The 26028-nt window shown below is 46.6% G+C and overlaps 1 protein-coding gene across 4 annotated transcripts in view; it reads right to left on the reverse strand.

Annotated features, from left to right (window-relative positions):
• CLIP2 (CAP-Gly domain containing linker protein 2) overlaps positions 1-26028 on the reverse strand; it is a 139774-nt gene that overhangs the window by 35560 nt on the left and 78186 nt on the right. For all 4 annotated transcript variants that reach the window (XM_084823300.1, XM_084823297.1, XM_084823298.1 and 1 more), the window contains exons 5-8: positions 17807-18020; positions 16897-17094; positions 10526-10629; positions 7725-7785 (exon numbers count right to left, since the gene is read on the reverse strand). In XM_084823300.1, coding sequence (XP_084679426.1) covers positions 7725-7785; positions 10526-10629; positions 16897-17094; positions 17807-18020 — 577 coding nt within the window. The remainder of the gene's footprint in view (positions 1-7724; positions 7786-10525; positions 10630-16896; positions 17095-17806; positions 18021-26028) is intronic.

Here is a 26028-nt window from a genome sequence, read left to right on the forward strand (position 1 = left end):
GCCGCCTCGGGCAGCAGATTTAAAAAGGCAGCAAATGGTTAGCTATTCAGTTTGTGAATATTGTGTTTCTACTGCTAGAGATGAGGATAGGTGCTTGTAGGATTTTCTGCCTCACGTGCTCAGACAACATGCTTGGCTGTACGTCCTGTGCATCTTCCCTTGGTGGGGGGGGCACTATTTGCTGATCTGCCTCAGGCAGCAAAATGTCTTGGCCCGGCCCTGGTGTTGGCCCTACTAATACTCTCCCCATAACAGTACCTCCAGTGCTCGATTCCTCTCCCTTTAAAGCAGTTACAGGATTCCACAAACTTGTGGCATCTGGGGACCGTGCACAGACAACACGCTTCTCTACTGCCGGAGTGTGGGATTAAGCATCAGGCATGAAAATTCAGCATCCAGGTTTGACACCAAATTCCAGAATACCTGGGTCTGGACATTGGGTGAGCATTGGGGGGCAGGGGTTCCTGTTGTTTTTTCTGGATCCATTTTCGAGTCTCGGTAGAATAGTCAGACTTCAAAGCGAGCCTCCCAAAAGGGCCAAGGTGTCTTGAGTTTTCCCCAAGGCCTCTTGGCTGCTTTCAGTGCCGGGTGTATTATTGAGAAGCACCACGATGTCCCCAGAGACGTGCGTATCTACTGTGCCCATCTGGGGGTGGATCAGGCCTTTCCTTCTCTCCCTCTCCTTGGAAGGCTTCATGGGGACAATGGGGGGGCATCGAATGACATCCCAGTATCCAGCACCTTCCCTTTGAATATTTAAGTCTTGCAAACGTTTGGTTGCAAGACAGTAGAAGATCGAATTCATTTTCTGCTAGAGTGTGCTAAATATGATGACTTGAGACTCAAATATATTTTTCCACTCCTGAAGAAGAAGAGGTTGGAAACATCAAGGGATAAGGTGCTTATGTTATTGAATGGATCAGATTATTATGCTGCTTTTAGAACGGCAAAATATATTAATTCTGCTCTGAAAGTGAGACAAGGGAATTTGAATTCAAATGCCCAAATTGTGTACAGTTCAATGGAAGACAAGCCAAGACGGTTTGGCCTTAGGTTTTAAATATTAAATTTTAAGGGTTATTGTTTTTCCGGATGTAACCAGTGCCTGTATTTTAGTCAGATATGTTTTAGTTTTATGGACTGTTTTGCAAATGACTGGTTGTCAACGCAATAAAACTGAACAGAACAGAGCAGATTTTAAGTCAACATCAGCTCATTTGACATTGCGCTCCAAAACTCTGGACCCACAATTATGGAATTTGGTTCTGATGCAGAATTCCCGGGGGCCCTGCAATGAAGATGGACGAATACAGACTGCCATTTACCACATAGCACATTTGCCACAGCATGCATAAAACCGCTTGGTGAGCCAGCGGGCAGGGCGTGGCAGACAAGTAGGAGAAAGGATTTACCACCTCCCTGCTTTCTGACTGGGTGAGGCTGTATGACCAAAAGGAAAAACAAAACTCATCTCTCCCCCAGGTAGAACAATAACAAATACAGCCACTTGCCCAGATTGCTGCATACGCTCCACAGGGTAAACGGCCCCCTGTATTCAGCCGATGATTGGTTACTGATTTGTTAAATTGGATGGTGAATGACAAAATTGCTCCAGTCCAAACTGGATCATGTTGCATGAGAAGCCGGAGAGCAGAAGCGAAAAGAGCGGCTTTTCCCACAGACACAGAGAAGGTAAAATTGCAAGGTGTTAAGCACTTCCAGAAGGAGGAGCGGAGCGGGGAGGGGGATTTGCAAAAGAAAAGGTTAAAATGAAAGAATGAAAGCTCAGCCTCCAAACCCCTTTTTGAAAACAACAACAGCAACAAGGATTTGTTGGTGTCACTGATGCAGCCGGTAAAAGCAATTTGATCCGCAGGCATTGACCAGCATGGGGCAGGGCAGGATGGATGGGACGGTTGGGGTGGGGTGGTGGGGAGAGGTTAGGGGTGGATTACCCGGGCGTCCTCCAATTCTTTGAGAAGCTTTTCAGCCTGCGTCTTCTCAAACAGGAGGCTCTGTTCGAGCTCCCGTATTCGGGCGTGCTCCAGCTGCGTCTGAGTCTGGTCACGCGTCAGGAAGAATACAGAGGAAGAAAAAAAAAGGGAAAGTAGAAAACGGGAATAAAAGAGGGAGAGGGAGGGAGGGAGAGAGAGAGAGAGAGAGAGAACGAGAGAAGACTGCAATGTTGTTATCTTCTTTGGTGTACAAGACAAAGAAAGGCAGTTCACAAACAGGAAACAAGAAAGGCGCACAAGGTCTGAAAAGGCAGGGAAAGCCGTCCAAACAAAACGGAACACGTGAAAATGCCAACCCTGCAAGAGAACCGAGAGACAGCTTTCAAGACAGCCCTCGGAACAATGGCAAACACACGCAGAAACCCAACGCTGAACGTGTGAAATGTGCTGTCGTACGTCCCGCGACCCAAGATGAGATCAACCAGAACCTCCTACTTCATTCTGAGCTTGTTCAGGGAACAGGATCCATTCTTGCAACTGGTTTCATGCCCACAGTCAACACAAGCGGGGTGCTCATCCCTGGGTTTGGCAAGCACTAAGACTGGCATTGCTCACCCCGGGTCGTCAGCATTGCACTATGCCTTCAGGGGGGTGGGGGTGGAGGGGAGAGATGCATAGAATTGTAGAATCATAGGATAGTAGGGTTGGAAGGGGCCTGCAAGACCCTCGAGTCCAACCCCCCGCTCAATGCAGGAGTCCAGGTCAAAGCATCCCTGACAGGTGGTTGTCCAGCTTCATAGAATCAGAGAGCTTCAGCTATTGGGTGTCAAGGTGGAAACTGAGCCCATAGAGCCCCAGAGCAGTTCTGATTCTGAGGAGGAACAGCAATCTGTGGGAGAGGAGCTCGCTCATCTCTCACAAGCACAGCAGCTGGCAGAGATTCCTCCTGCCAGCATTCCTGGGAGAGATAGTGACCCTGGCAGTGAGAGAGCGCTGGAGGGGGGCTTGCTGGACACTCGGCGCAGACGCAGGGAGCAGCGACAGATGGAGGGCGCGGAAAGGAGGCGTAGCGCCCGTTTGGCGCGCAAACAACGGTCACGTCCCGAGGACCCAAGGGAAAGAGGGAGGATCTCTCCCTAGCCCATAAGTTCAGGGTCATCCCGTGGTTCTCCTTCAAACGGGGACCAACTGCCTTACCTGGAGCTTAGGCTACTCTGATATCTTTCCCCAGTGCTGTTCCTTGCTTTGGCACTAGTGATTAGTATTCTGAAAGAGTCATAAAGGAATAAAGTCTCGGAAAAAATTCCTCATCGTCCGTGTCCTGAGTTGGCTATTGTTGGGGACTGCAAGAGGCAGCTAGGGCGCTCCTGACATTGGGTGGTATAGAAATGAAATAAATAAATAAAATGAATAAATAGACTCGTAGGGTTGGAAAGGGCCTACAAGACCATCAGGTCCAACCCCCTGCTCAATGCAGGAGTCCAGGTCAAGGCATCCCTGACAGGTGGCTGTCCAGCTTCATAGAATCATAGACTAGTAGGGTTGGAAGGGGCCTGCAAGACCCTTGAGTCCAACCCCCTGCTCAGTGCAGGAGTCCAGATCAAAGCATCCCTGACAGGTGGCTGTTCAGCTTCAAAGAATCATAGACTAGTAGGGCTGGAGGGGCCTGCAAGACCCTCGAGTTTTCCTATGCCTTTCTCTTCACTCTTGCAACTATCCCCTCTCGGCTTCTCTAAGAAAATTCATGTATGGACTTCTGCAATCTCTGCCCCTGAGAGGCTTCTTGGTACTGTGTGCCTCTTCTTTTGACCCAAACCCAAAGCCCCTGGGGTGCTTTTTCGAGAGGGTGTGTGATACACAACTGACCCTGGGAGAAGCAGGTTCTTCCAGGAGCAAAAATAACACTGGAGAAGAATTTGGAAATGGAGGTTAGAATTCCAGGCTACATTGTGAGCCATTGTGAGATTCTTCCCATTTCAGGCTTGACTTGACCACCCTGTCAGCTCAACCCCCTGGGCCAGCCCTAGCATTAAACAGAGTGAAGCAGTTGCTTCAGGCAGCCAACGCTAGGAGGCGGCAGCAATGTGTTAGGAGCAGAGAACTGAGCACCACCCAGCCTGCTCTGCACCGGGTCAGTTAGCCTGCTGCCTTCAGGTGCATTGGAGGACACTGTCCCATCATCAGTGCTGAAGACAGATTCATCTGCCATTCCAACTGGATTTTAACATGGAATGGGAGGAGACGCCATCTTGTTCTTTGCCTCAGGCAGCAAAATGTCTTGGGCCGGCTCTGTCAAACCCCACCCCCGTTCCCAAGCAAACAGTCTTGTGAATAGGGCGGGGGGAGAGAAGTGGCAGAAGGGAAGGCTCACTAGAGAGACAGGGCTTCACTTTTAACAGGCCTGGACACGCTCAACAGTATCATTTCCCACTGGGGTGCATGGAACTTGTAGTTTTCCCATGCCTCCCAATTCAAGGAACTGCAGCCAAGAGCGTAAAGAGGTCTAAGTTCCGAAACTGGACTCGGAAAGAAAACTAAATAATTTTTTAAAAGTCGCTCAGTTTGCTGAGCCAAATTCCAGTTGGAGCTGAGAGGTGTTCAGCCATCATCAGGTTTATTCCAGGTATGAGGGTGCCCTGGGGAAAGTGTCCTGTGGTGGGCCCCTCTTCTAACAGTGGGCCCTGTTGGGCTTACCCAGCTGCAAGAAAAGCTCTCAGATGTTTGCACCCCCCAGGTGTCTGCACCTAGCTACCTGTTTAATTTCCCACAAGTCTCCAGAGTGATGCTCCATCGGGGCATTGTGGGAAATTTAAAATGGTGGCTAGATCCAGACACCTGGTGCTGCTAGGAGTTCCATGCCAGGGTGGATGGAGAGAGAGAGAGAGAGAGAGATGAGGTGGGGTCCTGGGCAGCTGCCCAAGGATTTCATGAGCTGGCACTGACTTCGCTTTTCACTCAGCAGATGTATGCACTTGCCATATGGACACTTACCATGGCCTCCATTTTAAAACACTAAAGTAAGGATGCCGCGGAAGTCCAGGAAGGAGGTGGAGTCTGGCATATATCCTCCTGCTCGGCTCCCCAGATGCCAGTCTGCAGATCCCTGTGCTTGCCCAACTCGGCGTGCCCCAAGTCGGGCAAGCTTGGGGATCCCTGCTTACCCATGAGTCGCCATTTTCCAGAAAGCCGTGGGTAAGAGTTTTACATCAATGGTCATTTTGCGCAAAACAGCAACCGCAGATAGTGCCGTGTACGCCTGCAATTTTGCGTAAATGGTGCTATTTACAGCTGCCATTTTGTGCAAAATGGCCATTGACATAAAAAGCTTCCCCACGGTTTCCCGCAAAATGGCAGCTCATGGGTAAATGGGACGCCGTGCACTGCTCGCCTGTGGACTGTCTGGCGGCTTGCATCGCGTGCTGAACAGGGCCAGGAGGGAAGCAGGGGTCCAGTGAGTGGTGTGTGCGGCAGCTGAGTTTGGCCATCCACAGTGGGTGAGTTTGACCATCCCTGCATTAAAGTAGCACTCCAAGAGTGAAGGGAGCTGCTGTATATTAAGAGGACACAAGAGTGCCCCATTAGTTAAGGTGAGTCTCAAAAAAAAAAATGCTTCCACCATTGTAAGCCTCAAAATTCTACAGCTTATAAAAATGACACCCATTTAGCAAATAATGTGAAATTTGGCACCCGCAATCGACCCAACGGCATCTACAGTTGTGCAAAACTTCAAAGCAATCTGATAAAAATTGCCACAGGTACAGCAAGGTAAAAAGTGCTGAAAATGGACACATCGGTACTTTTTACTTCAACAACATATCATATATTTCTTTCAAACGTTGGTGAAAATTATGGATTATTTTAATGTATTTATTTCATTTCTATACCACCCCACAGCCAAAGCTCTCTGGGTGGTTCACAGCACGTACTTTATTCAGGTTTGTTGAGGAGGTGTGCCTTTTGTTGGTTTGGTGACATTCCTCACGGTGGTTCAAAAGTTATTAAGGTTTTCCCACCCCATGAAAGCCCAAGGCAGCAACTGCTGGCAAAGTTATGTCAGGCATGCTCAGTTTCATTCTGAAGCTAGAATGCTGCCAGTACTCCAGTGTTCGGAGAGGAATTCCAGAGTTCCTGTCAGCATTCTGGCGTTGAGGGAGGAGTAGCAGAAAACTGTCAACTGAGATAAGAGTGAGGTGACTTTGAAGGCTGAGGGAATCCCTTTCACTGATGGACAAGAGAGGATAAAGAGGGTGAGGGAAAGGATATGCTGGAATCCTGTGCAAGCTTAGTCAGAAGTAAGCCTTTCTGAACATACAGGGGCATTTCTATTCATTTGTACGCATCTACTCAGTGAATGGCTTGTTAGTGTCTCATTTTTTAGTTTGTGTGTGTTTTCAGAACACTGAAATAATACCTTCCTTTTTTAAAAAACAAAACAAAACAGGGAAATTGAATGATCAAAAACACTGCTGGTTTAAGACCAGAATTAAGGCTATCGCATATTGGCTCAAGTGCCACAAAGCCCGGAAAGGGGAAGCTACGGCAAAGGCCTTAACAGATGTGCCCTGTAATCAGTGATGGTGCTGTGCGATGTCGTAAATTGTGCTTGCTCGCAAGCAACGAAGTGGCATGGGTCAATTCGCAGGAGGATTCCGCTATGAATAGAGTAAAGCTCAGATCCTTCATAAGACAATACAGGACCAAGACAACATGGGGCATCTTTGCTGGTCCCAGGCACTTTCCACCTGGATTTGGCCTCGAAAGGCCCAGAAAAAAAACGTGGGCGCATGGAACATAAATTCTAAGCAAGCAAGCACAACCTGGGGCCAGGATACCTCAGAGAGCGCTTCTCCCTTACCAACCTGCACAGTCACTGAGGTCATCAGAGGGTATGCTCCTGGTGGCTCCACATGGACCTATGGCCCGAGTGGAGTCCACCTGGAGAAGAGCCTTCAGTGTGGTGGCCCCCTTCCTGTGGAACTTCCTGTCTCTGGAGGTCAGGCAGGCACCAACACTGGGTTGTTTTCGGCACTTCCTGAAAATAGCTCTATGTCAGGAAGCCTTCTGTGGATAACCAGCCTCAGTTTTATTGGCACTCTGTTTTTTAAAGAATAATTCTAATATAATGTTTCATTCTTTTTATCTTTTGTTCATTTTATCTCTTGTTGTTCACCACCCCGGAATCTGTTCAGATGTAGAGCGGTATACCATTGTTGCAAACAAATAAAATAAATTATATCTATACCTATAAACCTAGATGTTGCTGTTTTAAGCTTTTGTTTATGAAGAGTACAGAGGCAAAAAGTAGTGATAACATAATTTTACTCCTAACCAGGGCTCAAAACAGGTGTAATTTAAGTGTCAGATAGAACTGAAATAAAATTGGGAGGAAAAAATACCCATGACTCTTGGAACATAACTTGTAAGCGTGGAACATTTTTTAAAAATTTGAAATGTTAGCAATTTACTTAGTGAAGAATGAATCCACAGCGATGAAAACAAAAAATAGAATCACCCCATTATTGACCATAAACACAGACCAGTAATGTCCCCCATGGCACATCCTACAATGCTCCTTTGTCAACACCATTCTGCAAAACACACAACACCACCCTGCATTTTATCAGTCACCAGCCAATCCATGCTCTGTTTTTTAAAGTATATTAACAGATCTAGACCAGAAGGCAGCCAAAATACCAGCGGAGAAAGGAACACCCAATGCCATCACCAATTCAGACCGTACATTTTAAAAAGATGTACACTGCAGATTACCTCCAAGTCTCCCTTCGTAATGGATTCTTCCTCAACACGGAACTGCAAATCCTCGACCTTCCTGAGTGGGGGAAAAGGAGAAGGGGGGGGGAGCTGTGTTTATCAGTGTGATTAAATCAATTCTGACTCTTTGATGTTAGTCAACATGTGATCATTTGATTGTCCATTTTGACCAGGTACGTTGTACATTCACATTCTAGATAGACTTGGAGGGGGTAATGAGCTACACAAGCACTAACAAATTGAGGCGTAATCCAGACAAAATAGATGTGGTCCTGGTCAGGATGAAGACGAGCTCCAGAATATGGATTCAACCTGTTTTGCATGGGGTTCAGTCTCCCATATGACCCTAAGATCATCTTCAGGGATCCTTCTCCATGAGCCCCTGCCAAAGGAAGTGAGGCGGGTGGCTACCAGGAAGAGGTCCTTTTCTGCTGTGGCACCCTGGTTGTGGAATGAGCTCCCTAGAGTGGTTCACCTGGTGCCTACATTGTACTCCTTCTGGCACCAGGTGAAGACCTTTTTATTCCCCTAGTATTTTAGCATTTTAGCTTCCTAGTCTTTTAGCTCTGGTGTTTAAAATCTGTATTTTAGAACTCTGCATTGCTGCTAGGTTTTCTTCTGGTTGTACTGTTATTTTGTGGGTTTAAGCTTTTCTATTTTATATTATTTTATGCTTTGGCTATTGGGCAGTATAGAAACAAACAAACAAACAAATAAAAACAAATAAAATTCAGGTTCGCAGTTTGGGGGTGGTCCTGGAGTCGGCTTTGCATCTGGATTGAGCAGGTGGCGGAGCTGATGGGAGTGCCTTTGCTCAGTTTAGGCTGGTGTGCCAGCTGCACCCGTTCCTGAGGAAGTGAGGCCTGGCTACAGTTAAACATGCCTTGGTTACCTCAAGAAAGGGGTTACTGTAATGCGATCTACACGGGGCTATCTTTGAAGGGTCTCTGGAAGCTGCAATTGGCCCCAAACGCAGCAGCAAGGATGCTGCCCTCCTCTGAATATTCCAGAAATATTCCGCACTGAAATGTTATTAGCAATGCTGTTGAGACAGACTTGGACTGAAACGTATCCGGCCTGTTATATTCATCTTTTGTAGCTGCAACAAGCAAATCTACAAATGCTGTTATATAACGTTTGACTTAAGTGATCTTGCGGTGCCTCTGTTAATCAAGTCTGGAGTGTATTTCGATCTAGACCAAACTGCCAGTTGTCATATGCTAGGATTAGACCACAGAGTGTACATTTTGGGGCTTAGCAGCCCAAGGAGAACCATGTCTCTTTGGTTCTCCTGAAATTTTCTGCATTCTCAGTTTCTAAGACAACAAGAGGCCTGAAGCCAATGATGCAGATGGCTATTCCAGTTCAGTGTGTGATTCCTCATCCCTGCAGCTGCAGTTTCTTCCCTCCTCCGAGTTTCCTCCCTTCGCCTTCACCTATCCCCCCTCATTATTCTATTTCTATCTTCCTCATTTTCCAAGTCCTGTGTCAAGTTCCTTCGTCCCCTCTCTCTTCGCAGTCAACACACTCCAAGATACCAGGCTTCAGGCTCACCAGCCAGGTTCTTTACAGATGCAAATTCTAAGAAACTCTCAGGCTACAAAGGAAACAGCTGATCCACACAATTACGAATACCAGTAGAGGAGCTGAAGTGGAAGTTAGAGAATTTGCAGGCAGTTTGAACAAGAACTTCCTGGCCAGACTAGCTTAGGTGGGACGCCCCTCCCTTACCGTTCTCCCCCCTGCGTAGGCTAACACGCATAGCCCACCGGGTGCAGTGTCTGAGCTCCACCTCTAACTCTTCCCGCTTCACTCTGCGATGGACTCTAGCATCCCTCAAGTCACGCCCCTCACTCTCCTCCTCCCCGGGACCTGGGTTCTCATGGAGGAGGGGAGTGGGGGGGGGGAGCCCTTCAGGACAAGCCATCTGTGTGCCAAGATCTTGAAAAGAACACCTCACCATATCTGAGCCCCCTAGGGAGGGAGCCTCCCCTGGTTCTGGCTGTTCCCATTCTGAGTCTGAGCTGCTAACTCTCTCCACACGCTCAGATTGATTCCCGACATCCCGTTGTTTCCTTTAGACTGCCACCTTCTCTGTCCTTCTCCAGGCCCGTCTGCCTCTCTCTAAGACCACAGCAATCCAGCCAATAGCAGGTTCTGCCTCTACCTGCCGCTCCCCTCTTTGGCACTGCAGCCACTTAGCCAATCGATGTGAGAAGTAGCGATGTCGCCAAAACTGGTTGACTGCCTGGCTCGGAACAAGAACCTCGCCGCTTGTAATTCTTGCCCCATTCCGAAGCGAGCATTACAACCTCCGGAGTTCCCTGGAACGCAATCCAAGCTGGAGAAGAACACCTTACCAACCTGCTTACTATGGCAGCAATCCATGTAGCAAGGAAGGAAGGAACTCTCTGCTAATACCATAGCTAGGCAAGAGAGAGGAGAAATAAGGAGATATCCCAGGGGGGTTGCGGGGGGGGGGGGGCTCAGACGCTGTTATCCTCCTACGGACATCAAAATCAGGAGCACGACAGGGTCCAATAACAGAGTTTGTACTTGGGCTCAGAAATAGCCAAGCTGGTTTCTGGCTTTTTATAGCTACAGAATCCAACTCAAGTGAGTTTGCCTATCGCTAGCCTGAAGAGTCATCACTGCCACCACCACAAAAACCCCTAACATAGTACAGTGTAAATACATCAAGCCACACAGCTTGAGCGTTTGAGTGCACACGAGCAGACAAGGGGCCTTATTTTGCCCAGACCTGCTTTACTCCCAGCCACATCCCTGATGACAGATACCTTTTCTCCTCTTCTAACTGGTTCAGCAACTCTACTTTCTCCTTCTGCGCTCCATCCAGCAAGGTCCGTGCTCTCTGCAAGTTCCCTTCCGCTTCGGTGACATACTAGGAAGAGAAAAAAGTCCAAATACATACAATGCACTGACACTGAACAGACTGTATATGCACACATATATTACTATACAAGAAGACCACTTGTTTTTTTCCTCTTCCCTCCTCATCCTTTTTTCCTTTCATGCTGTCTCTTTTTACAATGTAAAAAGTGGGTGGGAAATCTCAGACCTGTGGGTCAAATCTGGACCTCCTCAGGACCCAGTCTGGCCTTCCAGGGTACCCCAAATGGCCCCGCCCTTTCCCCTGGCCTCACCCTCTGTCACCCAACCAGTGATCGCTTGGTGTTTTCTTGCCTTTTGCAGTTTTTCCCTATTCTAAAAAGTTAAAAGTCTCCCCTGAAATCAGGGATGAGTCCAAACGGCTTGAGATGTGCGACAGCTCCGATTCTGAATCAGAGTTGAAGCAGCTAGATCAGAGGCCGGGGGAGGGAGCTGCCACTGAACGGCACAGGTGTCACCCTCCCTAGTGAGCTAAGACGCTGGGAGATATTCTTCAGAAGACCCTGACAAACAGAAGGGCCAGGCTGAGTCCCTGCCCCCTCCCTCCACCGTCAGAACTCAACATTTCTGAGGAGGAGGAGGAGGAGGAGGAGGAAGAAGGGCATGACTTGAGAGATGCTAGGGTGCATCGCAAAGCAAAGCAGGAAAAGTTAGGGGCAAGGCTCAGATGCTCAGCCCGGATAGCCACTCTTAGAAGCCAATGTAGGAGGGAGCCACCCTAAGGGAGGGGCATCACTGCGAAGCAAGTCTGGCCGTGAGGTTCACGCCCAAACTGTCGGCAGCTTCACTACCCTCCAGTTCATCTCCTCTAATCAGAGATTGCAGAGTAGTTGTTTCGGGGCCTGAGGCAGTCTGAGATTTTCCTGCAAACCGCATTTGTACAGAGGCTAATCTCTGGCAAAATAAAGTAGCATTAGCCTGAAGCTTTGTCTCCTTGCAGTGTTGACTGTGAAAGGGGGCGAGGGGGAGGACAATCCATTTCTGACACGTAAGGCTTGGTTACTGTCAGTAAGAGCTTTAAGCTAAAATAGGCTGCTGTTTTTGGCAATATTGGCTACACCCATTTTGCCTTTGGTACCACCCACTGCTGGAATGCAGCCCCAGAATAGAATTCAGCCCTTTGGGTGAAAGAGGTTCATAACCCCTGTTTTTACTAGGGATGTACGAAAGGGACTTACCTGGTCCCGCAGCTTGCTTCGCGGTGGGGGGGAGGCGCTTCGCTTCTCCCCCTGAAGTTCAGGCTGGGGGGGGGGAGGCGCCCCGCCCCGCCTCGCCCGGCCGAAATTCAGGCCGGGGGGGGAGGCGCCCTGCCTCGCCCGGCCGAAATTCAGGCCAGGGAGAAGCGCCCCATCTCCCCGGCCGCGAAAGAAAAAGTGAAAAAAAAAAACCAAAAAACCCCGTGATAGGCTACGTAACGATTAACGTAGCCTATCACGGCTAGATTTCCAAAGTCAGCCGTGATAGGCTACATTAATCGTTACGTAGCCTATCATGGGGTTTTGTGTTTTTTCTACTTTATTTTGTAATGGCGGCGGCGGCAGCCGTTCGGAAGACCGGCTGCCGCCCCCGCCCCCGCCGAAACACTGCCAGGACCTGCCGCCGGGAGGGACGTTCGCCAAAGGTAAGTCCCATCTCGGGGGGGGGGGCGGGGGGCGGAGAATTTCACCACCAATTTCGGGGGGCCGAATGCGTTGGCATTTGGCCCCCCGGAGATTCAGGGAGAAATTCTCCGCCATCCCTAGTTTTTACACCGTAAGCCGGCAGGCAGGAATTATCGTTTTGACAGATTGTATGAAGCCCCTCTGGGAGCCGGGCTGAGGAGCAGAATAAAAATGCTATATTGTGCACACTTATTTATATATCTAGTATAAAATATATTACTGATTGTTATAAGGTTGCTTCTAAGCTTTATTATTATATAATATTATAAAATTTATTAGTGATTTGTTGTTATTATTATTATTTATCCTTTTTAATCTCCATTATTATTATTATCATCATCATCGTCGTCATCATCACTACTATAAGACTGGTTAGTAAGATTTATTTTATTTATTATTTATTAGTGATTTATTAGTGATTTATTATTATTATTATTAATTATTATTATTATTTATTAGTTATTTATTATTTATTAGTGATTTGTTGTTATTATTATTATTTATCCTTTTTAATCTCCATTATTATTATTATCATCATCATCATCGTCATCATCACTACTATAAGACTGGTTAGTAAGATTTTTCGCTGGTAAAATTGTTAAGCTTTACTATTATATTCCAACTTAAGAGCAATATATGGTTACTGGAAATAAATTGTAGGCCTGCTTCTTGCTATAAAACTGTTGATATGATATTGAAATGTAAGGTTGATTATTTATGCTGTATTGAATTGTAATACTGCCAATGTTATAGGTATAATTTCTAAGTAGAATGGGATCTGAAGCCCATGTGTATTGGAGTTTAAATTTAATCCTTTAAAAAGGGGAAGGGAGAGAAAAAAGAATTTCTCTCTCTCTCTCTCTTTTCTTTTCTTTTCTTTTCTTCTCGCTTTCGTTATTGCTGTGTCCTCCTAAGAATATTGTATTGTTGGGAAACTGTAGTTACCTATTAGGTTGTTGGTGTTGTTTATTTCATTTGTAAAGACAAAATAAAATAAAAAGTTTTTTTTAAAAAAGAATAAAAATGCAATACATAAATACATAAACTTCTCTATATAATTCAAAGTCAGGAGTTCATTGGTCATCCCTTTTTGACTGCCTTCCTGTTGAATGATTCTTATGAAACACATTTCATTGGAAAGCTCATGACATGCAGATTCCACGAATAGCAATGGGTTTCACTATAATTCAAAGTCAGGAGTTTATTTATGTCCATAATGTTTTTTTTTTTTTTAAGTAGGCTATCTTCTATAACTTTAGTTTTATTTTTAATATCAAAAAAGTCAAGTATAATTAAACAACATAATTAATTGCAATCTGGAGCAAAATGAAACGTGAACACAAAAAAGCCTCTGCACACCTTTATAAACACGGGTGCAGGCCAAAGTACAATGATATGCCAGTAACGTACAGCCTGTAAACAGATTGTGAAGGGATTAAGAGACAGCTACAGTTCAAAGTAACCCAGTCAAAGATTAATTTACACCAAGAACATTGTATTTAAGGAAGTTTTGTAAAGATAAAAGATGTAACACTTCGAATGTTTCAATAAATGCAGTGAGTTAAGTTAAACCTTTTCTTAGGTGTGATTTTTCTTGGGGAACCAACTGCTTGTATAAATGATAACAGACTGAATTTATTTCACCATTATTACTTTTTATTTATGTCTATACAAACCTAAACAATCCACCAATAGCAGGAGAAATAAATGCATCAAAGAATAGGGATTGTGGTGCCTCCAATACTATTTCAATTATGTCCTGCTTTTCCTCTGTGAAGTTCAGAGTACCTTCCACAGAATACCCCAGCAGGCCTTCTGTCCAAACACTGACCAGACTGAGACCTGCTTGGCTTAGTGGCTCAGTTCATGGCCAAGCTAGAGATTATGACATCTGTGATCGGATCTCTTGCTGTTCTCTGAAAGTTCAATTGCAGGTTAGTGTGTGTGTGGGGTGGAACAGCACGAGTCCAATCAGGAACGTGAAGCCAGAGGAGAGGGGGTTCTCTTCCACCACCACCCCAAAAATTGCCCCACCAACAAAAAGCTTTTTGCAAAACATACATGTAGCCACAAAGGATTAACTATAACCTCAGATCCCGGCACCTTGGTCCCAGTCAAATTTGGCCCACACCAGCAATTAGAAACTACCCCCCCGCAAAAAACCCAGGAAATCTGATCACGGTTCCCCTGCTGTCATGCGTAATTGCACTCTCACACATCCTGCAAACCGTAATGAAGGAAGCTGAACCATGGCTTGCTTGTTTACATTTGTAAGCCTTAACCATGGCCTGGGTTAATTGAAACCATACTTTGCTCCAATCATGGCTTGGTGTGAGGTCCCAACGGCACCAGTGGAGGCTAGGGGCTGCGACGTCGGTGGGGTGGTGAATCCGCTCCGGGTTTCAGTCAGAACTGTAAAGGTGCTCTGCACCTTGGAGAGCTCCGTTAGAGTTCTGACTGGTTCTGTCTGAAACCCGGAGCGGATTCATTGCCCCACCGACATCGCAGCCACCACCTGCCACTGAATGGCACCAATGGCACCAAACCATGTGCCTTTTGAGACCATTTAGACCCGCACCTGAGATATCTTGAGTGGCCTTGTGTGTGTGCTTCTCCTTGGTCATTTAACCCAGCCCTACTCAAGAAGGATCAACCGACAGCCTCAGCTTTAAATACCATTATTATTGCTGTGCGTGCAAGGGGAGTATTCAATATTCACTGCCACGCCCTTTACGCCACCTGCTCTTCTTGGATCCTTCTCCAAGCCTAGTGCTCAGAAAATCCCAGATTCCAAGTTCTGCTGGATCAGACCGAAGACCTTTCTAGTTCAGCATTCTGTTCCCGCAGTGACCAACCAAGGGCATATGGGAAGTCCACAAGCAGGACACGACAACAACGGCACCCTCCCGCTTCTGTCCCCCTGCAACTGCTATCAACTGCTGATAGCAGAGGCAATATCTAGCCATCATGACTAGGAGCTTGGCTCCTACAGGGACCGTCCCTCCACAGGGCCCACCCCGCTTCCTTTTGAATTGGAATTGGAAACTGAGGCAGGGGTTGTGTAGGGAAGCCGGCCAGAATTCTTTAGCAGGCCAGAATTGTCCCACGGACTACTGCCAGTTACTAACCCCTTGTTTACGCTCACGGTGTGAGCGACACACACTTGTATCCCTGAAGGACTCCCTCTCTTCCGCACACAGTACAACTTTACACACAGGGGACAACTTTCTACAGCCACCTACAAAAGACAAGACTGATCCCACGGCTCTCTCCACACATGGAGGACCATAAAGCTTTCTCTAAGGGTGCTTCCAGATGAGGCTTTTATTGTGCAATTGCCCTGCTTCATTCACAGAATGTTAGGGGTGTGGTGTGGTCCAGATTATGATGTCTTCTACTTGTAAGCCTCCCATGTTTCTCCACCACTTTTCCTGTCTTTTTTCTTACCAGAGGAAACCTGGTACAGAGAGAAAACTGGAATGCCTGAACAGTGTCTTCCCTCCACCTGGAAGCACCCTCAGACTCACTGTGTCTCCTCCTCTCCTCTCTCCCCCACATCCTCGCATGATCCTATTCAAATCGGTGCACCCCTTACAGCAAAGAATGCAGATCACGGTGGAAACTCGGTGTGACCCTCAAGACATGCCCATCAACTGGCCTTTGCAAAATTCATCAACTTACAACGGACTGTTGTCTGTTTCACAATGCTGCTCGCACGCCTTAGTGTTATGCAACTGGGATTCTATGGTGTAATGGTTAAGAGTGTTGGATTAGGGCTGGAGAGATGTGGGTTCGAATCCCAACTCAGCCATGAAACTCACTGGTTGAGGTTATCCTAGTCACTCTCACAGTCTCTCGGTGTTCACCTACCTCACAGGGTTGTTGTGAATATTCAAATGGGGGGAGAAAACCCTGTACCTGAGTTCTTTGGTGGAAGGGTGGGAATAATAATAATAATAATAATAATAGACAATAATTATGAATAGTATTACATATTGCATATATGTTAATGAATAATGTTTTATTAATATACAAATGCTTATTATTAATAATTTTATTATTCTAATACATTATAATAAATCTTTATTACAATAAATATTATAATAAATGGGGGAACAATCCTATGGCTACTAGACACTGTCTAGACAGCCACAGGATTTTTCAGTTTCTGGAAACTGAGGTTGTCCAACCTCGATTTCCAGAAACCGTGCTCCCCACCCCTCCCCCTCCCCCTTGTAGCCAGCGCGGTCCTTTCCGCACTGCTGCTATTTCTGTGCTTGTAAACGGAGTGTGGAGAGGGTGAAAAGGGGGCAGTCCTGGGGGCCAGGAGGGGAGGAGACCACAGAAGCTACTTTAGACAGCTTCCTATCGGGTCTCCAGGCCCCTTCCCTCCCCAAAAACACACACTGAGTCACAAATGCAGGGCGGCGGGAGCATGGAGGAGCGGATCCATGCTCCATCCACCCCGCATAGGATAGCTGGTAGCCTCTGCGTTCGGCGGCTGCCTACTGTCTCGATAGGATTGTGCCCGAAATGCATTTAAGTCTTCTGGTTCTGTTGTTAGTCCAGGCCAGCTTGCCTACACAGGCCGACATTACCTGCTCATGTTGGGCTTTCAGGATGGCGATCTCCTTCTCCACCTCGCAGATGCGGCTGGTTGCCTTGGCGACTTCAGCCCGCTCCAGGTCACGCTCCGCCAGCAGCTGCTCGATGTGCTGCTGCTTCTCCTTCAGAGCCTCCTGCAGCGCTGTCGTGCCGGAGATCTTCCGGGCGTAGCGCGAGGAGGTCTCCGTCAGCTGCAGAGGGGGAGTTGGAAAGCCTCGATGGGAGAATTGGTTGGGTCTGTTATTCATTCCCTCAACTTTGCAACAAACGGAAGTATTTATCCAGAGATAATACTGCTTCTCCTACCCGTATATGGAGCACTCTCTCTCCTCCCTTCCTTCAAATCCTTCCTCAAAACTCACCTTCTCTGTATTGCCTTTGGCTTATCCCTTTAAACCTCGTGGGGAACGGCCGTAGCCAAAAGATACGGCACAGTGGAGGCTGGTGACTCCAATGTCAGTGGGGCAGTGAATCCACTCCAGGTTTCAGTCGGAGCCAGCCAGATCTCTGAAGGAGCTATCCAAGGTTATGGCCAAAATTTCGCAAGTGACTGCCAAATTTGCACAAATCACGGCCGAACTTGTGCAAATTGCAGCCGAATTTGGCTGTATTTTGCATAAATTGCTTAGAAATGTGCACAAAGCACAGAACCTTCCCCTACCCCACCAAATGAGCAAAATTTCAGGAAAATCTGCGAATTGGCCCAACTCACTGCCGATCAAGTCGGTGCTGCAGCGGGAACCGAAATGAAGTCTAGGGGGCCTTGCATAGGGAAGCCCATCAAACTCCATCTCCCAAACAGATTTCTCCAACATCCCTACACCTCAGTGACAAGTCGTTGCCCACTGCTGGAGCTTGGGCAATAACCCAAGACCCGGTTGACAAAAGGAAGCTGTTCCTTACCAGTCCACTCCGGCTGGGTCTTCCCCCGACAGAAGAAGCCACGGAACTGACAGAGCTGATGGATGAGCTGCTAGGGCTGTGGGTCAAAGCTGACACCCCCATGGCCATCCTCTTACTCTTCTTGGCTTTGGCTGGGCTGGTGGATGGGAAGCCAATCCGGATTACCTTGTGGATAGGAGCAAAGAGCCCAAACTTGGGTGGACACTGGAAATATCTGGAGTAGAAAGACAAACAGACAGAGATTACATTTCAGCTCTTCTCTAATACAAAACACTTCCAACTCCACATTCCCTTCTCCCACATGAACCTACTCAGGTCATCACTTGAGGCCGTGTTGTGTATCCTCCACACCATCTGAGAGGCCTTCTTCATGGTGGCCCCTAAAAAGTGGAACTCCCTTCCTAGGGAGACTTGCCTGGCTCCACCACTGTTTAGCTTTAGACAACAAGAGTGATTTGTTGGAATGGGGCTTCCACAAGGGAATGTACCACTGGATTGAGTCTCACTGGTCAGACCTGCCTCTCTCCCATTCTGTTACCCTTAATGGTACCCAAAAATCTACCACCAGAAGCCACCTCTGAAGCAAAAAGAAGGCCAAATGAGTCAGCACAGTGTAGCACTGGACATAAAAGCAGAAAGATCTAGGCTCAGCTCCCACACTCAGAGCCATGAAACTCATTGGGTAACCTTGAGTCAGTCACAGGGCTTCTTCACATGGAGCTTTTATCCTGCTATTGAGATTGCTCACTCACAGAAGTTTGTGGGCCCTTTAGATGACATCATCAACCTCCAGGGCGTCTCCTGCACTAAATGACCTTCCTTCCATTTTAAAAAAAATCGGCGATAATGAGCTATCAAATTGCTGCACTTGAGTTCTGCTTGCATTTCCTTGTGAAAAGAAGAAAATCTGCAATAAGAGCAGCTAGACCACAGCACCATCTAGCAACTGTATAATGCAATATATTGAAGACTCAGATAAGGGGGTGTATTGCCCTGGCCATAGGCTTCGAACTCTTAATTTAGAGGTGCCAAGATAGTGATAAATCAGATCCAGGTTTACTTACAAGGCATATTTTATTGAGTAACTTACAGCACACAGGCGTACCCAGTGGTTGGATCAGACAGCTTCTCTGAACCCAGAGCCATGGGGTACAATAGGTTTTATAGCATACATGTTAGCAGTTAGGCAGCATGACAGCAGCAAGTGCCACCTAGTGTTCATTCCCACCATAGACTAGCCAGGCTTGGTTCCCAGCACAGCCACCTGCAGCTTGAAGACAAACAAACTTCGCTTCCCAGGCACATCTTGATTCGCTCATTAGTATGGAATGTGCTAGGCCACGCTATCGGCCCTTGACTCATCTTCACATGCTCAGAGGCTTACTAGCAAGGAAATTGCACCCATGGTGAACTTAAGTAAGGCATTATGGATCTCTAGGCCCCTCTAACACTACCGGTGACTTGGTTACGCTCCTGGGGCCAATACAGGGGGAAAAGAGGGGAGGCAGCACATATTAAGGGAGTCTGTCATTACCTTGAATTTAAAACGGAAGCAGAAAGCCCCATTTTAAATGCGGGATTTTAGGCTGATGTAGAGATGCTCATAGTCCCTCAGCCTAACATACGTCACAGAGTTGCTGGAAGAATAAAGCGGGGGGCCGGGGGGGGAGGGAGAGGCAGAAGGACCATCTAGGCCACCTTGAGCCCCTTGGAGGGATAAAATATAAAGAAACTGACAAGATTTCTTAATTGTTTTATTGTGTGGGACAACTTTCTGGTAGGTTGTACCCTAGTTTGCCACTCTTGCCTTCAAAGCGGGTCTGTCTCTGATGCAAATACCAGATGAGTTTCCGATTCAAATACAGCTGGTGAGTGGGTGGAGGATGTCATGAGAGGGGAAACTGGGACGTGGGAGGCAGTAATCTGCTTAACAGACACTCATTCATTCATTCCATTTATTTGTAGCCTGCTTTTCCTTCCAAAAAGAGGCCCGAAGCGGCTAACAACAACATACAAAAACAAAACACCATCATTTCAAAAGACAACCAAAGAATATGAAAAGTGATCTGACAATAAAAATGCTACAGTAAACCTATAAATAAAACTCTCAGTTCAATACCTAAGAATACACCAAGTCAGTTAACAAACGATACAAAATTCATATGCAAGCGATGTTTCCAGACAAAGCTTTTATCCCGCTTTTTGCCCTGCCTCATTCACGCAATTTTGCAAGGGGGTTCAAATTTATTTATTATTTATTTCTTAATTTTATTTATTACATTTTTATACCACCCAAGAGCCGAAGCTCTCTGGGTGGTTCGCAACAATTAGAACCATAGAATGAGAGACAATAAAATACAGATGATAAAAGATAATATAAAAGTTTAAAACTACAACACAAAAATAGAAATGATCAAACTGAAGCTAGCAGTAGTGCAAATTTTAAAATACAATACCAGATCTAAAACAAACTGAGAACCTAAAATGCCTAGGAGAATAAAAAGGTCTTCACCTGGCGCTAAAAATTAGATGTCTTCCTTTCATAACCCTCCCGTGTTTCCCCTCCACTTCTTCCGTCTTTTCTCTTACAGCAGATAATCCGTTAAGAAAGAAAAGACGGAATAGCTAAACAATGCCGTTAAGAAACAAAAGACGGAATAGCTAAACAATGCCTTCTCGTGGGTAGGGCTAGGACCCCTCTGTCTCAAAACACCCAATATATCAACAGAAAAGCAGCGGAAACATCCAGAGCACAGGGGAAGAGACTAAACACCAACACTCTTGTCTCTGTTGGAGCCTTGGGAATGGCACCAGCATGAGAGAGTAAAGCATGGGGGAAATCAGCTGCTGCAGGCAGCCAGTTGCTGTTTTCTGCAGTTTGGATTGCATATTAAGGCCTCAGGAAAGGTTTAGGGCACAATCCTAACCAGGCAGTCAGTGGCCTCTGAACTCAGAGGCTGCCATGTATCCAATGCAGGGCGGGAGGAGAACGGTGACTCCATGCTCCAGCCACCCTGCATTTCTGCAAGAAGGGTGATTTGCTAGACAAAGCAGCACCTTGTAGGGGGAGGGAAGGAGGCTGGGGCAGCCATAGGAAATGTTGTGTGGCCACTGCCCCAGTCTCCTCCCCTCCCTGCCCCCGGGAATACCCCCTTTTCCTCGCCTCCGTGCTCCATTTTCTGAGTGCAGAGAGGTAACTGGCACAGTTCTCTCCACTCTGGCTACAAGGGGGATGGGGAGGAGCACGGTTTCCTGGCTCCAAGGTCAGAGCCAGGAAATCAAACTCTCCTGTTCCACCCCAGATGCTATCTGGTGGGCACAGGATTGCTCTCTTAAGTGTATTTTGCTCTGGCTCGTACATTCTGATAAACAATAATTAAATCAACCCTGAGCGCTCATTGGAAGGACAGATACTGAAGCTGAAGCTCAAATATTTTGGCCACCTAATGCGAAGAGAAAACTCTCTGGAAAAGACCCTGATGCTGGGAAAGACTGAAGGCAAAAGGAGAAGGGGACGGCAGAGGATGAGATGGCTAGATAGCATCACCGATGCAATGAATATGGACTTGAGCACACTCCGGGAGAGAGTGCAGGACAGGAAGGCCTGGCGTGCTATGGTCCATTGGGTCACGAAGAGTCGGACACGACTGAACGACTGCACAACAACAACAATATTTCATTTTGCCTACTCTGTCATTAATTTGAAATGTTCTAATGTTAGTATTAGTGAAATGAACTCTTTAGGTTGTTTATTATTGTAACAATGAACTATCATAATTGATGCCTTGGTACACTTTCTTATTTTTGTATTGCTGTTGTGTTGCTAGCTGCTTCGGGCCCTTTTTGTGGGAAAGCTGCATACAAATTAAATGACGGGGGCGATGGTATCAGGATGGAACCCAGGTTGCCAAGTTTGGTTTCTTAGTCAGAGTTGGGATCCATATAACATCTGGGAGATAACCTTCGCATGGAACACTTGGATGGCTGAAGGGAGGTATTGGCCTCCTTTCAAACAGAAAAAGCGAAGGAGAGCCTTAATACTCCTCTGAGCATTTTAAACGGCATTTTTAATTTGTGTACCCCATGATGCAGGAGAATGAAAGGTGATATCCAAGTATCTGAAAGATGTAACCTGTTCAACAGGGTGATGATTGATCTTCCAATTATGCCTTACTCTCCTTCTAGAGAATACCATAACCTTGGACTTCGTATAATTAATCGTCAATAGCTTGTTATTACAGTAATTTTATTTATTTACTGTTATTATAATTTGTTAATATAAACAAATAATAGTTTGTTTTTACAGTAATGATCTAAGGCTCTTAAGAGACATCTTAGACCTGTACTTGTCAGGGAGAGAAACAGCATGTCATCTGCATACAGAAGTATAGACTGTGGTTTATTTGCTAATTTCGAGGGGTGGTAGCATAATTCCACCACATTTTAAACGAACGTGTACAAATTAAATAAAGCAGGAGCAAGTATTGCTCGACCTTGGGGGAGCTGGGAGTGGCGACGGCCGACAGGAAGCTCTGGCGTGGGCTGGTCCATGAAGTCATGAAGAGTCGGAAACGACTGACCGAATAAACAACAACAAACAAGTATACAGCCTTGTTTTACTCCATTAAAAGCCAGAATCCGACCAGTTAAGTGCCCCATCCTGTTACATCTGACCCACAGACGTTGGTTTGGTTTCAGATTCTGAGTCAAATTCAGAGGCAAAGCTAAAAGAAGTCCGGTCGAGACAGAAAGCAGGGGAGGAAATTCTCCGAGACTCTCCAGGAGTCAGGGATGAATCTTCCCAGGACCTTATCGAAAAGGAGGCCCAGGTCCACAGACCACCCCCCACCCCCATGGGAACTCAGCCTTTGCTGGAGGGAGAGGGAGCACCAGAAGTGAGAGATCCCAGAGTCCGTTGCAGGGTTAAGCGGGCAGAGTTGAGGGGAGGTGGTCCACCAGATTGGCTGCACGTCAGAAGGTGAGTCAAGTGGATCCTCCCTGAAGGAGGAGTCCAGTAAAAGCCTGTTGGGCACAGCGGGAAACCATCCATTTAGTCGATAAGCAACTGCCTTGCTTCGCTTCGCTAATTAGGCTTAAAGGACATCTCCTAGCTTTCACGAACGCTACAGGTGTGTGAAGACATGTTTTAACTGAATAAAGACTTTGTGGATTGCACGGCAAGTCTCTGTTGCCTTACTATTTGGCGGGAGGGCCTGGAATCCTGACAGGTATCAACAAACAAGGGGATAATAAAATACAAGCCATTCTTTAGCCAAATATATACATACACTTATATCCGCAACAGCAGTCAATATACCAGATAATGGAAGTGTTGAGGCCAAAGAAGTTGGGCCTCATTTTAGAAGTCATAGAAGTCATTTTCTAATGACTGGAGAGGGGGGTGGGGTGGAGAATGGAGCTTTTCCAAAAGAGAGCATGGAAAACCAAGCTATGTCTCAGAAGAGTTAAGAATTTGCCAGGAATATTATGTCCGCTAGCCACTGCGAAAGCACAGTGTAATTTTTATAGGCATGCTGAGTAGCTAGCCCAGATGTGAGCAGCTGTTCCAGAACACCGCCTCAAATTTGTACCAAAAGAAAGTCTGGCAGCTGTTCTGGCTTGTCCGCCTAAAGGGAGGTGCCGCTCAAGAATAATATAGCAGGCCGAAGGGACGTTCCATCCCGAGGAGAAAATGCACACTTTGCAAGCAGCTGTTCAAGCCTGTCTTTTCCAAATAAATTTAATCTCCCCCCCAAAATGGCTCCTTCAGCTGCTTGCCTGGGCAACAGATCTGCAGAGGTGTCAAGAAGGTCAGGTGACCCACAGGCTCCAATGGCACACCTTTCCTACCTTGGTAACATCCTCGATCTCCATACCTGTCCAGTTTGAGAGCTGCTTGATAAGACTAATTCTCATATGAGGTGGTCCGCCTGTATCCAAGCTGTGCCACTTCAGAGCACACGTGGACTAGGCTCACGAAAAACAGTGCTCCTCCGTGTAGAAAAAATCCCTGCACATAGAATATTAGCATGTCAGGGAGAAGGCTAGGCTAGAACACCTTCCCCTGACTTGCTAGTTTGCTATACAAATGGATTTTTTAATGGTCTCGAGGAACAATCTTACCATATTAGTGAGAAGTAGGTCAGATGAACTAGGAGACACTCTGCCAAACTCTAGAAACTCTTGTTGCATTTTCCATAATTCTGATAAACCTGTAGGCCCAACAGTGGTAGAGCACAGCACACGCTATTCATGCAGAGAGTCCCCAGGTTCAATCCTCAGCATCATTAGGTATAGCTTGGAAAGTATTCTGCCTGAAACCTGCCAGTCAGTGCTGACAATACTGGGCTAGATGGACCCATGGTCTGACTCTGTATAAGGCAGCTTCCTATGATTTTGGGACACTAAAGTCAAAGAGTTCAACGGAAGCACCAACTGTTCACACAGTTTCCGGGCTGAATGTATCCCCAAAGCCCTCCAAAATAGGATTGTCTCCACCCTATGTCTGAAAGCTGAACAAAGACGGAGTGAGGCAAGTCTCTCTGAGGAGCAAGTCCCAGAAACTAAAATCAAGGAGTTCAACGGAAGCACCAGCTGTTCACACAGTTTCCGGGCTGAATGTATCCCCAAAGCCCTCCAAAATAGGATTGTCTCCACCCTATGTCTGAAAGCTGAACAAAGACGGAGTGAGGCAAGTCTCTCTGAGGAGCAAGTCCCAGAAACTAAAATCAAGGAGTTCAACAGAAGCACCAACTGTTCACACAGTTTCCTGGCTGAATGTATCCCCAAAGCCCTCCAAAATAGGATTGTCTCCACCCTATGTCTGAAAGCTGAACAAAGACGGAGTGAGGCAAGCCTCTCTGAGGAGCAAGTCCCAGAAACTAAAATCAAGGAGTTCAACGGAAGCGCCAACAGTTCACACAGTTTCATAGCTGAATGTATCCCGAAAGCCCTCCAAAATAGGATTGTCTCCACCTTGTGTCTGAAAGCTGAACAAAAAAGGAGTGAGGCAAGTCTCTCTGAGAAAGTTCCAGAAACATGGTGCCACTACTAAAAAGGCCATCTCCTGAGCAGCCACCCTCTGCACCTCCAACAGGTTCTTGGTAAATATCTTGAATAGGTCCACATGGGAGAAGGCGTTCCATGAGGTAACCATGTCCCAGTCTATGTAGGGCTTTAAACAGGGTCAAACCCAGCTCTTTAAGGTTGCGCTGCAAAACCTACTGTGAGCCAGTAAAGCATCAACAATAAAAGAGGACAAAAGAGGGCATGGATTTGCATGAAATGTCCACATGCTAACTTATATGCATAAATGCAACATTAGAAATAATTAATATAATTTAAATAGAAATACGATCTTTCTCGCCATATTGGGGAAGACTGTGACTAGATGACCCTGGTGTCTGCTTACTTTGCTATCTAAATACTAATGGTTGATGGCTAGTTTCAAGGCCCCTGCTTTGGGTCTTTTTCTTGAAACTGAATGTGGACTATGCAGCGTTCCAAACACAATGGAGGGTGCCTACAAGCAGAGCATTGTCCTCTGCAGAGTAGGACACATGCCCACCCTAAATATGCTTCATGAAACTTGTCCCAGCTAGTAGCCTACTAACCACATTCTGGATCAGCTACAATTTCTGGATGCTGTTCAAGGACAGCCCCCAGTAGAAAGTGTTGCATTAATTTTAATATTTGCAGTCCGTTCAACTCATGTTCCACCTTAGACCAGGGACCATCTAGGTAGCTCCAGTCTTCTGGACTTGTCTTTTGACCTGCCTCTCCCATCTTCTTGATGCCCATCCCATCTTGATGCCCATCTCATCTTCTGGACTTGTCTTTTGACCTGCCCCTCCCATCTTCTTGATGCCCATCCCATCTTGATGCCTATCTCATCTTCTTGACATGCTTTCCCATCTTCCTGATGCCTATCCCATCTTCTTGACTTGTCTTTTGACCTGCCCCTCCCATCTTCTTGATGCCCATCCCATCTTGATGCCTATCTCATCTTCTTGACATGCTTTCCCATCTTCTTGATGCCTATCCCAACTTCTTGACTTGTCTTTTGCCCTGCCCTTCCCATCTTCTTGATGCCAATCCCATCTTCTGGACTTGTCTTTTGACCTCCCCCTCCCATCTTCTTGATGCCCATCCCATCTTGAAGCCTATCCCATCTTCTTGACTTGTCTATTGCCCTGCCCTTCCCATCTTCTTGATGCCCATCC

Source organism: Heloderma suspectum, chromosome 16 (assembly GCF_057233095.1).
Source record: "Heloderma suspectum isolate Gila_16-S chromosome 16, 16-S_ref, whole genome shotgun sequence".
NCBI lineage: Eukaryota > Metazoa > Chordata > Lepidosauria > Squamata > Helodermatidae > Heloderma > Heloderma suspectum.